At 36.9% G+C, this 14,537-nt stretch overlaps 1 protein-coding gene across 2 annotated transcripts in view; it reads left to right on the top strand.

The window, feature by feature from the left end:
- The window catches only part of DLG5 (discs large MAGUK scaffold protein 5), a 114,755-nt gene extending 104,336 nt beyond the window's left edge, over positions 1–10,419 (top strand). For both annotated transcript variants that reach the window (XM_062580322.1, XM_062580323.1), the window contains 8 exons: positions 420–568; positions 741–911; positions 2,123–2,319; positions 3,140–3,283; positions 3,466–3,593; positions 4,316–4,425; positions 6,171–6,280; positions 8,639–10,419. In XM_062580322.1, the coding sequence (XP_062436306.1) occupies positions 420–568; positions 741–911; positions 2,123–2,319; positions 3,140–3,283; positions 3,466–3,593; positions 4,316–4,425; positions 6,171–6,280; positions 8,639–8,742 (1,113 nt within the window). In that variant the 3' untranslated portion in view covers positions 8,743–10,419. The remainder of the gene's footprint in view (positions 1–419; positions 569–740; positions 912–2,122; positions 2,320–3,139; positions 3,284–3,465; positions 3,594–4,315; positions 4,426–6,170; positions 6,281–8,638) is intronic.
- The last annotated feature ends 4,118 nt before the right edge of the window (positions 10,420–14,537 follow it).

Below are 14,537 nucleotides of genomic sequence, written 5' to 3'. Positions count from 1 at the left end.
ACAGACCATGTCTGAGCATTGAGACTCTCTCATTGAATCCAGAGGGAGATTTTACTTTGCCATGTTTCTGCCTTCTTTCAGACTTACTCTGTCTAAAAATACTAAATTCTGTTCAGTGTCAATTCTGTGATTTTCAGCTTACATTTTCAAACTTACCAAAGAAGCACAGGTGCTCTCACACAGGTGTTTCTGCTGGGTTCACTTGGTTATTTTGTTTCCCATTCCCTTCTGACCCTCCTTCCTCGCTAGAAATCTTAAGTTTGAAACTGTAGTAGTATTTAGTGGCAAAACTTGCTTGTATATGGAGCCTGCCAGTGGGAAAATCAAGTTCATTTTACATGCTTTTCAAGCACACTTAATTCTATTGCCTGCTACAATACAGCATCAGACTTGAGAGTGGTTTTTTTTTTGTTTTGCAGTATGGGTCCATTGATATGCGAAATAAAACAGCTGAGGAAGCTTATCTTGAAATGTTGAAGCCAGGAGAAAACATCAAAATAAAGACTCAATACAGACTAGAAGAATTCAATAAGATAAAGGAGCTTCCCGGAGATGGATTCTATATCAGGTATTTGAGTGTGACTGGCAGTGACAGCGTAAGGCTGTTAGGATAATATCCTGACCATCATGAAAAATAATATATCAGTCTTACCACACCTCAGAAATTTGAAGTTTACTAATAAGTTTCTTTGAGATGATGGAATATCAGTTGAAGGGCCTGTTTATGTCTTTTTTTCCAGAGCACTTTATGACCGTCTGGCAGAGGTGGAGCAAGATTTAAGCTTTAAGAAGGATGACATTTTATATGTTGATGATACTCTACCACAGGGAAACTTTGGTTGCTGGATGGCTTGGCAGCTAGATGAGAATGCTCAGAAGCTGGAAAGAGGACAGATTCCAAGCAAATATATGTGAGTGATCTATGTAACAAGTTATTTATCTTAGTCTTTAAAAGTCTTGGACTAATGAGATGCAATATAAGAGACTTGCTTACTTCTGTCCTTTGGGGAAAATATTAATTTTTAGATATGTTATTTTAGGGGTGGCATATTTTATTTAAAATGAATTAAATATATTGCTCTGTCAATTAATTTTTAGTGCTACTTAATGTAAGCACTAAATTAAGTAAATTTACTGTAGTAAATGAGAAGTGAAGAGTGCATAGCACCACATTGTGATAGAAGACTCAGTAACTAAAGCAATTTTTCACAAGAATGCCCTTTACTCAAAGGGTGTTACACTTGGTTTTAGGCAGGGTCAATGTCTTCAATTTCCATCTGTGAACAGAGCTGTTAATATAAAACTGTCTACCAGGATCTCATAATGTTGATAGAGAGCTTACGTCAAGTTAAGGTGTGTGCAGGAACTAAAAAAAAATTTTTTTATTACTATTGAAATCACATTGGGTATCATGCAGTGACAAAAGATTTTGTTCTTTTCAAGATTACTGTTTTTCTACTTTCCTTTCGCTTTCCTTCTGATATTTTTTTCTGCAGGTCATAACTGAAAGCTCATCCTCATAATGGGAGCAATGGTATTAGTTGGGATGTTTGGAAGTGCAGTATACACATACGGACGTATAAACATTATTGATTGCCTCATTACTAGAAGATGAAGAGTAAAACTGACTGCATTTTACATGTGTCATGTGGTCAGCATCTTTGTGCTCAGTGATAAATAAAACTGTAAAAAAATAAAATGAAACTGTATTATTTCAGGTTGCTAACAAAAGTGGTTTGTAAGGATGAGTATAACGTGCAGCTTCGTAGAAACAGTGGGATCTTCAGTTCTGTACGAGACTGACTCTTCTAGCTATTAGGTGCATACTGTCTTTTGTGCCTTGGAGAACTTAGCCCTAACTGTCAAAATGGTCAAGCTCTGTGCAATATTTTGATTTGTATTATAGCGTTCTTGCAGAAATGGTGATAGAGTCAAATTTCAGATGCCTGTTCTTTAATTATTGTTAATTTTCTGTAATGAAGATACTCTTACTAAGGCTTGAGATAAGCATTCCCAGTGGGTTTGAGAATCAGCAGTGATTTTTTTTTTTATCAAAAAGTTTTTTAAAAAAGAAAAAAACAGATACTTTTAAATATAAACCACTTAATCCATTTCACTCTAGGATGGATCAGGAATTCTATAGGAGGCACAGCATGTCTGAGGCAAAAGATGAGAACAGTTCCTCTAAGACTTTGTCAGCAGCAGCCCGGAGGTCATTCTTCAGAAGAAAGCATAAACACAAGCGGAGTGGTTCCAAAGATGGAAAAGATTTACTGGCTCTTGATACAATCAGTACAGACTCCATTCCTTTCTTAGATGGCAAGTTCTTTTGTTATACTTGAGGGGGCTGCCTTCTCTCTCTCTCTTTCTTTTTCTTTCTTTTTTTTTTTTTTTTTTTTTTTTTTTTTTTTTTTTTTTTTATGATGGCAAGACTCTTATGAGTAATGTAGCTTTCTGGTTGGTCTGTATATGAATGAGGAAATTACATTTTAAAAATATAGATTTGTATTGAATGTACCTTAGGTACCTTATTTTTAGCAACCAACAGAAATACTGTATTAAAAAATACACCAGAGTATTTCAAATTAAAACTTGAATTTTATTAGCTTTTAATAGTTTATTCCTAGGTCTATCAGCATTAATGTTTCATTTCCCCAGGGAGTTTGTCTTTTGATGTGTGGTTTCTGTCTTCCTTTGAACTGTTCATTTCAGTCCAGGTTGCTTAATTTAGACTGAAATCCTGCTCACTGTTCAGTAAACTGTACTTAATTTGTTTATTGCGCTACAAAAATCACGTTGATTACACCACTTACTTTGATTACAACAGTTACTTCCTGAAAAGAACCTAACAGACCAGAGAAACCAAATCCTGTGCCTTGTTCTCATTTGTAGGAAAGATGGGAATGATTGGTTTTAAGGATTGATGCAAGGGGGAAAAGTTATCACATTCAACTAAAAAAAAAAAAATCTGTTTTAAGCTTTTAAGTGGAGAATGTTGCAGTAATGTCTAGTGGAAGTTTCTTATACTTGTCTAGACCTTATCCATGACCCAGGGTTTATTTTCACAGTTACACCGGGGTACTATTTGAAGAATGCCAAATGAAATGATTTATAAGTAACTTTTTTTCTATATTTTTAGATTCTGGAAGTCTAGCATATCAGCGTGTACAAAAAGTGGACTGTACCTCTCCTAGGCCTGTGCTTATTCTAGGACCATTACTTGATGCTGTGAAGGATATGTTGGTCAAAGAATCGCCTGGAAAATTTTGTAGATGTCCTCTTGGTAAGCATGCCAATCATTCTTGCTTAGAGCAAATGATAGTAACATCTATGTAAGTGAGCTAAATGCTAGCACAAACCTGGAGAAAAGCAAGAATCTGAATTTGTAGAGATTGTTCTGTAAGTCTCAATCTGCGCCTAAGAAATTGGAATGAACTACAACTCTCTTCTTGTTCTGTGAAATAGAGGTTATGAAAGCTTCCCAACAAGCTATTGAACGGGGCGTGAAGGATTGTCTGTTTATAGATTATAAACGGAGAAGTGGTCATTTTGATGTGACAACTGTAGCTTCAATAAAGGAGATAACAGAGAAGGTGAGTCACATTTTATGGTACAGTTCTTTAAGATTTATAAAATATGGTCATAGTATATGGGGAAAAAGGTGTATTAGCATTGTCCTGCTTTAAAGACATCCAGAGAATGGTTCTCCAGGCCACCATCTTAATAAAATAAAACAAGGTACGGAACAGTTACCTCATTCTGGCATTTAGCTGTTTAAAGATTATTTTATGCATGTTCAGCTGTGGAGAAACTGGACATGTGCATATTCTTTTATAGTATTATTAAGTTAGAAAGTTTTGTTTGTTTTCTATAAAATAGAATCCTGGAGGCGAATGTTAGTTAACAACTATATGTTGCTGTTAGTTTTGTCATACGACATACAGAGCCTTGTTGCTTAAGGAACGCCTGTGTTTCCTTAGCAGATTTGAAAGAGGAAATGAATATGAATACTAAAATTTAGAGGGAAAAATGTTGTTTTTTTCTGTTCAGTCTGCATTTTCAATTCATTATCTCTCCAAACACTTCTGTGTCTGTCTATACACATTTTTAATGCTGTAAATGGAATGTCTTGCTCTTTTTCATTTTCTGTCTTTTGTTATAAATTCTTTGGGTACAAATTGATCGGTAGCCCTAATTGCTAGATGGGAAGTGAAATTCTGCTGCAGTGATTTAAGTAGGGGAAGAAATGGGGGATTTGCTTGTGTGCTTCTGCTCTGTAACTAAATGAGTGTTTTGCATTTACATTTGATCTTAGGATTGTCATTGTCTGCTTGACATCGCTCCTCATGCCATTGAACGGCTCCACAGTGTTCATATCTACCCTATTGTAATTTTTATTCGCTACAAAAATGCTAAACAAATCAAGTAAGTGTGTGGGTGGGTACAGCTTAGGGCTGTTTATTTTATATTAAAATAAACTTGTACCTTTACTGTTTCTTTTATCCTAGTCATCTTCAATCTCTCTTAAATGTAGAAATTAATGCTATCATAAACTGTGAGGTAAGTGGTCTTAACTCCATTTTGGTTGCATGGGAATAAGTGAATCATTCAAGGAAATAGAACAACATAAATTAAACTGTGTATATGCCGGGAGATATTACAAATACTTTTCACTCATCGTTCTGTTAAACAGTAAGATAGATGCAAGTGTGATCCATATTTAAATAAAGCATTAAGTGGTTACTTTCACAAAGATCTGTTCTTAATCTCAGTGGGGCCAAGTGTGAGGATGCAGTGTGCTTTTCCCTCTTAGAGATCTGCCAAGACTCTGGTCTTGTCAACTACTTCCCCTTCAGTGGAGAATATCCTGCTCAGTTACAGCCAGGAATGGGAACAGGAGTTACAATTTCCAGTCCATCCCGTAATACTTTAGTTAGCCTTCACTATTTTAATTGGCAAGAAGTGTCATAATCTCCCTACATAAGTATTAGAAATAGTTCTGCTAAGAGGCCTTTTACTTGTGCTGTTCCCATTTTGAAAGCTGAAGACTCTTTTTGTGTTTGATCTTTTTGTAATTTTGATGCCTAGTTGTTTGTTACAGAAATATGTACCACCACTGCCAAACACAGGCAAGAAATCAAGCAATGTGGCGCATTTCAGTAAGACTGTAGGATCATGCACTGGAATGATGAATTGAACTGTCATGTGCGGAGCCCTTTTGAAAATCAGAGAGTGGCCATTAAAGCTATTTTCTTTTTTTTTGAAAGTGACAGAGAGATTGAACTAGACAAGCAAGGGTTTTAGCAGTCATCAAAATAAGATGCAGTAGCATACTGTCTCTGCCTGTTCTGGGCACCAGAGATTTTTCAGAAGAACACTTTTGATTTAGCACAGGTCCTATTGGCATTCTGCAAGACTTTCTAATCCTTAAATGGTAGACATACCCACCACGGCGATGATATTAGCTCAGTAGTGATTTCTACCCACCATACTTTATAAAATAAAATTGGCCTTCCTCCTTCAATGCTGGAAAGACCAATACCTCTATTGGGTCAGTACCTATCTATGTCATTGCTAGCTGACTGTAAATTCTGCTTTTTTGAACAGAATCCCCCACTGGTGACCTTAAGCCAGAGTCATAGATGAGAATGCTATAAGCCTTGTTCTGATTGAAGATTTTTAGCATTTGTATTTCTCTGCATTTTAATTATATTTCCTACAGCTAGTATAACAGAAAATCAGTTACCTTCGCGATGACATAGATATGTAAACGTATACTAAAACATCCTTGTTTACAGTTTGCTCAATGTTCAATATTTCTTGCCCTTTAAAAGTGCAAGACTGTAGCTTGGCTGTGTGCAGAGACTACTGGAGTGTGTAGGTAAGACAATCTGATTCACGTAAAATGGAAAAAAATGATACTCGTTCTGCCCAAGCACCGTCCCAAGATCTGTGACTTTCAAGGAATGCTGCCTTGCTCTGATAGCAAACGCCAGCACTGGAATGATCCTGATGACAATGCCGATACTGCTGAAGTACAGTAGATGGCACTCTGTGTGCAGGGTTATGCTTGCAAATTAATCACTTTCACATGTACCCAATTGGTGGTAATTACTTCAAATCCATTTAAAATAAATACACTTATGCAATATTTTTCTTTCTTTTTATAGAGAGCAAAAAGACCCAATCTTCCTGAGGGACAAAGTTACACAAAAACATTCCAAAGAACAGTTTGAGACGGCTCAAAAAATAGAACAGGAGTACAGCAAGTACTTCACAGGTTAGTATTAAATCAAAGTTTCACTAAGGATGCAGTTGCAATTTTCTCCATTTGCATTGTAATTCAAAACATGCTGTGTTTCTTCAGAGTTCTTTTTTTCATTTTCCCTTTTGGCAAACTCTGGTATTCCATTTCATGAGAGAGGAAGTAACAGAATATAAATTTAAGTACTACTGTGTGGTTTTCTGTGTTTTGATTTTAGCCAAAAATGAATCTTATGACCTAAAGAGATTCCCAGAATGTTTTATTACAGATGATAATAATGAAAATACCTTGACATTGACAGGCAGTGTTGTCAGTTCTTTCTTCTGTGGAAAGAATATAACTTATTTTGTAATTATAAAAAGACTGTAGCATGAGTTAATGAACTGATGTGTGAGACACATTTTAACCCTTTTAAGAAAGGGAAAAGATGACTATGCATTGTAGTTTGGGACCATGCATTGTTATTTTGGTTAATTAAACATAATTTTAGAGGACTTTTAATATCGTAAAGTGCAATATATGAATCTTGAATTGTAGCTACTACTTGAAGTCTATGAGAGATACACTGCTGTGCTTTAAGACTGCCCCGGCTTGTTTTGGACTGTATTTCCATGTGCTTCCACATACAGTCAAAGGAGTGGGGATGAAATTCTAGTGATTTGGACATCAATGGCCACAAAATTTCAATTAAAAAAAATGAAGAAATGCTGAAATTGAAGCCTTCCAGAAATCTGGATTGGAGGGGGAAGGGGCAAAACAAACAAACAATCAATCCAGGACCCCCAAAATATATGGGATTCTTAAAGAAATGTTTTGGGACATACTGTGAAATGCAAGGGAGGAAAGATGTGGGTATCTCTGTTGTACAGAGCTACCACAGCGCATTCTGAGAGAAGTCACAAGTCCTCAGAAGTCAGTTCCCGGTACTAGCAACACAAATGTTCGTTTTCAGTGAACAAGCTCAACCTTGACAGAACGTGATGTGCATGGGGCCAGACCTGTGTGTAAGCACAAGTTATCTTCTGCCCCTTGTTCAGAGTCAGCTGCTGCATCTTAATTTTACCTGATAGTGGAAGCAGAGCCGCTGCGCCCGGCGGGCTGCTGTGCACCCCAATCACCTGCCCGCGGGGAAGGGCTTCTTGCTACAAAAGTGCCGGGCACGAAGGGCTCCAGCTGTCATTAGTTTCCAGTGGTTGCTGGTCACAGAAAACCGGTGTCCAAACTGTGCTGACGCCTTGGCTTTCTGAAATTATAAAATCTCAGTTTAGCGCGTAAGACATGCCTGTGTTTAAGCGTGTTGAACACAGTAGCTTGCTATACGCGCGCTCTCAGACCTGAGCTCCCCGACTACTTCAGTAAATACGTTTTTAGACTAATGACCATTCAGACTGACCTTGTGTACCAAATTTTAAGCACCATGTGTAACTACCACTTAACTGCTGTTTTCCACCATCCATAGCTCTGTTCAGTTACTGCAGTCTGTGTCAAAACTTACATCACTGTATCTTGCAGAGTTAATTTTTCTGTAGGATAAAATTCTTACATTTCAAGCATGGAAATACATCTTAAGCCTTAAGACTTTCTGTTTCCTTCTAGCATTAGTGCTAGCTGAGGCTAAAGAGGTTTTACTGACATAACTCTGAAGTCACAGATTTCTCCCTACTTCAGTTTTAAAGCCTAAATAAGGTAGTCTCTTCTCCTGTGTCAGTGTTACCGCTTTACTTTCATGACTATTATGTTTAGCCGTGGCAGAACGCAAGATTGTTTATGTCTTGAATCGATTTTCAGCGTTATTTGCTGTTTACCTTTTATTCCCTGAACATAGCTGTCAATAAGATTTGGGTAGCAACCCTGGCTGTTTTACTTAGCTTGGCTTTCTGTGAGCTACCTCATAATTTGCTTTTAATATTTGTAAATAGTGCCAGTTGCTACAACTATAGTCTCTATGTATATTAGCACATAAATATAAAACTCTTAGCACCATATGCTCAACAGCAAAAGTTTATTATGATATAACAGGTTTTGACCATCTTTAGACTTAAACTTTGCCACCTGATTCCTCTGAAAATAGTACATGGAGAATGCTAACAAAACAGTTGTCTTAGTTGATTATAGCCCTCAGTTCTTCTGCTTCCTTGGGCTGTTTTAAGGACTAGCAGAAGAGACTATATACTGAGTGCTTGACCTCTTTGCTCTGTTTATTCTTTTTCCTGTTTTAATAGAGTCATGCATCTGGCAAGTATTGAATTAAGTAAATTAATTCTGATGTGTTGATAAACACTTTGCAGAAAAATGCCTGCCACTGCTCTTGGTAGGGAGTCGTCACCATTTGTTCCAGTGCACAATTTGTGTGTGGGGTTTCTCTTTCCGTAGGTGTTGTCCAAGGAGGAGCCCTTGCAAGCATTTGCACTCAGATTATGACGACCGTCGATCAAGAACAAAATAAAGTCCTGTGGATCCCTGCTGGCCCGCTCTAGGTTATTTTGCCGTGGAACTACTTTGCAGTGTAAATAACCAGTTAACTTTCTGTCCAATGGACTGTGTCCATTTCTGTCTTTATAAAGATGTAAGTAGGTGATTTCTGTTTCACGAAGGGGAATGATACACTGAACACGCAGAACTCACGAGGCAGGAGGGAAGGGGTAGGTCACTTCACAGAGCTCGTCTCTTACGTCGTACTTACACGTGCGACGGGCTGTCAGGAGGGGATGCAGCCTGAGAGTACTTGTCCATGAGAAATGAATTTAGCAATGCTGCAAAACCCTGTAGAATGACAAGTTTACAAAAACCTTTTCAAAGTATTTGGTTGTTGCTGTTTACTTGAATGTCTTTTGGGTTTTTTTTTTTTTTTTGTTTTGTTTTTTTGAACTGTCTCCTTTCACTTAATGAGATAACTCTCCCAAATGGAGTGAAATTTCTGCAGATGAGTGAACGGTTTATGCGCAACATGATTCTGTCTTGCTATTCTGACCGTTTGTAAGCATGTTGTTGACGTGACTACCGGGTAATAACACGGGATTTCAATCGGTACGTCTTGGGAGTAAGCTCAGAAGGAAGTACACTCCTCTACAGGGCAGACCACTGTTTGTATTCTGTCAACGCTTGTCTGTCAGAGAAACCATTTTTTGTTTTATGCATGAATCTAATATTTAAAGGTCATAATATATCTGAACAATCCAAGCCTACGTGTGTGTTGAGAAATAATAATTTTTGGTTGTTGGGCCTGGACTAAGTCGTGGTGGGAGAGAGGCATAAGCTCTAGGCCTAGCATGCTGTGTTTTGTCACTTTTAGATACTGTAAATATTGAAAGCTTATGTTGGTGCAATTTTGCAGGGTAATTCTTAAGCTTTGTATTTCAGTGTGTAGCATTCACATAGTTTGTTTTTATTTAATATAAGAGCAGGCACAGTTTTAGGGCTTTGATTAAAAGCCTTTAGAAAGGTACTAAATTGTTAGTGTTTTCACTGTCAACAAATAAATGAGCATTTAGTTTTGGTTGCAGTACTTACTTGCCTGTTGTACCAAACTCCATTGTATCAGTTCCTTTTTTGTTTTTGCACTTCAGAGTCTGTGTTTTTCTAACACAGGTTTTGTACTCGTCTCTTCTGTCTTTTGTGCCATGTTTTTTGGGTACTGTATTTTAATTGTTTTTAAAATATCATTTGAATAGAACTGCTTTCTCAGTCACTGTTCCTAACATTTCATTATGTGGGGTTTCTAGTTTTACACTATAGGCTGTCATTTTGCTTCTGTTTGCAGTTTGTTTAATAAAAAGGGATTCTTCTGCACAGTTCTTCAGAGAAAGATTTGGTCCTAAATTTAAACTGTTTTACAGATGCTGTTTTATTGTTTAAAATATTTTTTTATTTATATATATATATGTGTCACACACGCACACACATATATATATATATAAAGAATACAAAATGGTATGGATGCATTACTAGTCAAAAGTATTTCTCATGGTGAGGGACAGCAGTTTTCTGTGTATCTCATTTTTGTTTTTTTTTAAAGTTGAGGTCAGAGTGGACTCCAGTGGTACACCTCAAACAGACAGGTACTGTTCAGAAATGGATTTTCTGTACTAAAATAAAAATGTCACTTTGTATCAAAAAAAAAAAAAAAAAAGTTAAAGAAACTGATTCCTGTGTTAAATAAAGGTCAATTTCTATAACTTGTCTTGTTTATAAAAGGTGCTTGCATCTAACTTGACTTTTTTAGCTGAGTCTCCATATAAGGTTTTGTCATCTTCCAAAATTGACATACATAGGTTCAAGTGTCCGTTTTGAAAGAAACAAATTTTGGCTTTGTGTTTTTGCCCAGCCTTACATACAAAATATGTAATACTACAGGCTTTCAAAAACAGCAGGGCACAAGAACTGAGATTTTGTTTTGTTGTAGGGTATTTTTAATGTTGGGTGGGCAAATGGTGTGTAAGGATTTCGAGCAGAAATTTTGTTCCCTGCATTTGCAGGGGGTGAAAGTGATTGGAAAGAGGGTTTTACTGCAGAACCTGTCTAGCTAATGTTACTGCCATTTTCAAGAGAGTGTCGCTGGGAATTCCTGCCTTAAATACAGGGCAAAACGTTTATTAGTAGTTTAAAGGCACATTGTAGAATTTGGTATCTCAGTTTTTACACATTAGGCAGAGCAACCTGTTCTGTTCATTGACTTATGTGGAAGCTTAGGGAAGGCGATTATTGTATATGCACTTTTCTGCTTCACTAATTGCTTTATTCTCAAATATCCGTCAGCACACCCGTCCTTCAATCTGACGCATGCTTAAGTCAGTCCTCTTGGTAATCTGACTACCTAGTAATGGCCTTTAGTCAAAGACAGACCTATATCTTACTTGCTTTCCATTATTAAAAACAAACAAACAAACAAAAGCATGAGGCATGGTTCAAATAGAGGGCAAAGAAAATGAGAAATAGGCAGGTCAGAAACAGGCATGCCTTGTACATGTTGTGGTCGCAGGGGACTGGAGCTGAAGCCTTGGCTAAAATCAATAAGATTCCTTTAGCTCAGATTAAGCTAGATTAAGGACTTTTCTGATGCAGCTTTGTATTTTCAACATGCTGGAGCAAGATTTGCCCATCGTTCCAAAAAGAGCAGCTTTGTCCATGTGTTCATACAGAAAATACAGTTCTGTGATTATTCAAAAATGCTTTAAAAGTAAGGCAGCTAGAAAAAGTTTGAGAATGTCACCCTACTTCTCCTAAGTCACTGTGCAGTATGTATCACTGCAAGTTTGGAGCAGTTTAGAAATCAGGATCTTTTTACTTACATTCCCATAATAATAAAAGCTGCTAAACCAGACTAACACAGCTGAAGATATTGCAGCCTAATCTGCCGTTAACGCATTCAGGCGCATCTACCTTCTTACGGCCTCCGTATGCTGCCCGCAGTGCTCTGAGCTGCAGGGCAGGCGCTCGCTGGACACGGGATTACGCTCCAGCAGCTGCCAACCCCTCCACCTCTGGCAAGAGTCCTTTCTCAGTGCCTGATGAATTTGGAGGCTGCACCGTAATCCCTTTCAGTGAATGCCAGTCACTTCCCTAAGCAGTCTTGACCAGCTTTGCTAGGTCCTTCTCAGAGGGATGTGTTCATGGCTGAAGTGCAGACTTGTAATCTCTTTTTCCAGAAGTATGTTTAAGGCCTGATGTAATTTGTCAGATCCTATACCTCCATTTCACAGTGGACAGTTTCTTTTAAATTACCTTAGGATTGGAAAAATGTGCACTGGTTTGGAAACTAAAGAAACTGCGGTGAAAAGTACAGATATCCAATGAGGCAGGCTTGAGACTTGTGCAACAACTCGTATACCGGCAGTAGGAACTGAACAGTATAAAAAAGATGCTTGGCATCTTCTGTAAATTTTTCTTATGGCTGCTGTATGAATAGGTGTGAGGATTTCATATTTATTGTTTTTAGTTGCTTTTAAAGGGATTTTTCTGCCTTAATTCTCTAACTGTGCTTTAAAATATGTTGCTGTTATTTAGTGCAAAAAATACGTTTTTGATAGAAAAATTAACTATCCAAGATGAGTTCTTTTTCTTTCAGTATTCAAAGAGATGCTTTTGCTAAGATAACTCAAGTGATGAGAACGTTAATCTAGTAACCAGGTGAACAGGGGATCTATCACCCAAGTGTAAACATACTAGCTTAATTTGGGATTGTTCAACAGAACTATTTTACTAAAAAAGTTCCTTACAAGCTTTCATACCAATAGTTGCTTATAATTTCAGCTTAACTTTATAACTTTAAATTTAAAAGCTGCCAAAGTGGATCCTTTCCTTGACGTAAACTGTGCATAAGAAGCATACCGTGAAGAAAAAAAATTCAAAACTTACTGTCCTGCAAGTCTATCTTGTAACCTCATTTAAAAGCGATGAAAAACCTCCATTAAAGGTGTTCTGGTTTCAGTAGATCTCACTCGAGAATACATTTTAGTGATTTTTACTGCTAGAAAACAAGCCTGTTGAAGATCCAATTAGTTTCTCACAGCTCATTTGTCAAAGTGTGAAATTCTAGATAATTTTCTTAACGTAAGTACAACCTTTGTAAATGTGAGTCTTTTTGCAGAACTGTAGGAAGAAAAATTGCAGTGACCTAATCATAGGAAAAAAACAAATCACTAAAATCATTGTATAATATAGCCCAGTCACTTCACATTATGATGAATTACGTGTTTCTGTTAGGTTTTATCAATAGTAGATTATACTCTGAATGTGTGTGTTCACTGGATTATTTTCTTCGTGCAGTATCTTGAAGGAGGTAACACCAGAGGTTGAGGTAGCTTTCAGAGATTAGTATCTTGATTTATGACCCTTTCCTTTGCTATATGAAGAGAACCTCCAAGAACTAGAATATTACTTCCAATAGCTAACTAACTAAAAAAAAAAAAAAAAAAAAAAAAAAAAAAAAAGCTCAGAAACATCAAATTTTGCTTTTCTTGGAACTTTGGGTCATCGTGTTGTCTTAGAAGTTCAGAAAAAGAACCTAGCTTAATCAAGATGTGAGGATACTGCATATATAACGATATACAAATTTCTCTAAGATTGGAAGCAAGCCTGTCAACATGCTAAAAACTTTAAACAGCCTGACAAAATACCCCTTAGTTACTTGACAAAATTTCACTTTGATTTGCAACCCTTTCCCAATCTGAAGTCTTTTCAATGCAAGTATGAATGACAGTTCTAATGTTGTCCTCCCCATGCCCATCCCCAAAGACAAGGAATGATCAACTTTTCCAAAATGGTGACTTCATTCTTCAGAAAAAATAATCCTTTTGCTTTACGATTTTGTATAGATTCTTCTTAACTCAGAAGTAATTCTGATCAATCTTCACTCTATCTTCATGTGCCAAATCAGTCTACTCCACAGTACTAACCACGCTTTTTTCAAATCATCCAAATGGTTAACCTAAGTAAGATGAAGGGCTTGTGACCAGGTTGTGACAAACATAAGGGTTTAGATTTGAAGCTTTTTTGATGTTTGAATAATATAAACAATAAAAGGATGAAAATAAACATGAGAAGAGTCTACATGTGACTTTATATCTTGCATTTTTATGAAGAAAATAAATGTTAGAGCATTTTGAGAGGAAGACTCCAGCAGAGTTAGTCCAAAGATCCTAAGGTAAGTTGCAGGCTCACATACAAGATAAAAGCTTGTGTTCTGCCATAAATATGTGATTTGAGAGTGCTGTCAGTTGCTCATATTGTTCTGTTACAAACAGATTTGTGATACAAGAATGAGTAAGAATGATCACTGAAAAATGAATATATGGAGCTTAATTCCAGGAAAATGATGCAAGCTGCAAGTCCTCAGCATCTCTTAGGGGCTGGTCCTGTGGTTAGATTTGTATCTCTTATATCTGGGGTTGGCCGAACCATGTGACCTTGTGGAGCTTTTGGCTACAAATCTGTTTCTAATATTTAAATGTGCAGAGAATATTCATATTTTATACCCTGATATGTACTATAGTAAAAGATGTGTGTTTAATAGCTGCAATTATAGTGTGATCTGTAAAGACCTGCTGTGACTGACTGATACACAGTTCAATTATTCAAAATTCATTTTTCAGAGTGGTGCCACATAGTTTGTGCCAAGTTGACTATCTTGCAGCTGCAAATTCATTTGCATGAAGAGGTAGTAAATTCAGTTGCATTTTTTCCCCCGTTTTACATGGTGGATTTTCCCTTAAGGCTGTAGTATCTGAACTCATAGAGCTGTTCGGTTTCTATTCTGCTGCTGACAGTGCACGAT

This window comes from Rhea pennata, chromosome 7 (assembly GCF_028389875.1).
Source record: "Rhea pennata isolate bPtePen1 chromosome 7, bPtePen1.pri, whole genome shotgun sequence".
Taxonomy (NCBI): domain Eukaryota; kingdom Metazoa; phylum Chordata; class Aves; order Rheiformes; family Rheidae; genus Rhea; species Rhea pennata.
This window is presented reverse-complemented; position numbering and strand designations above follow the sequence as displayed.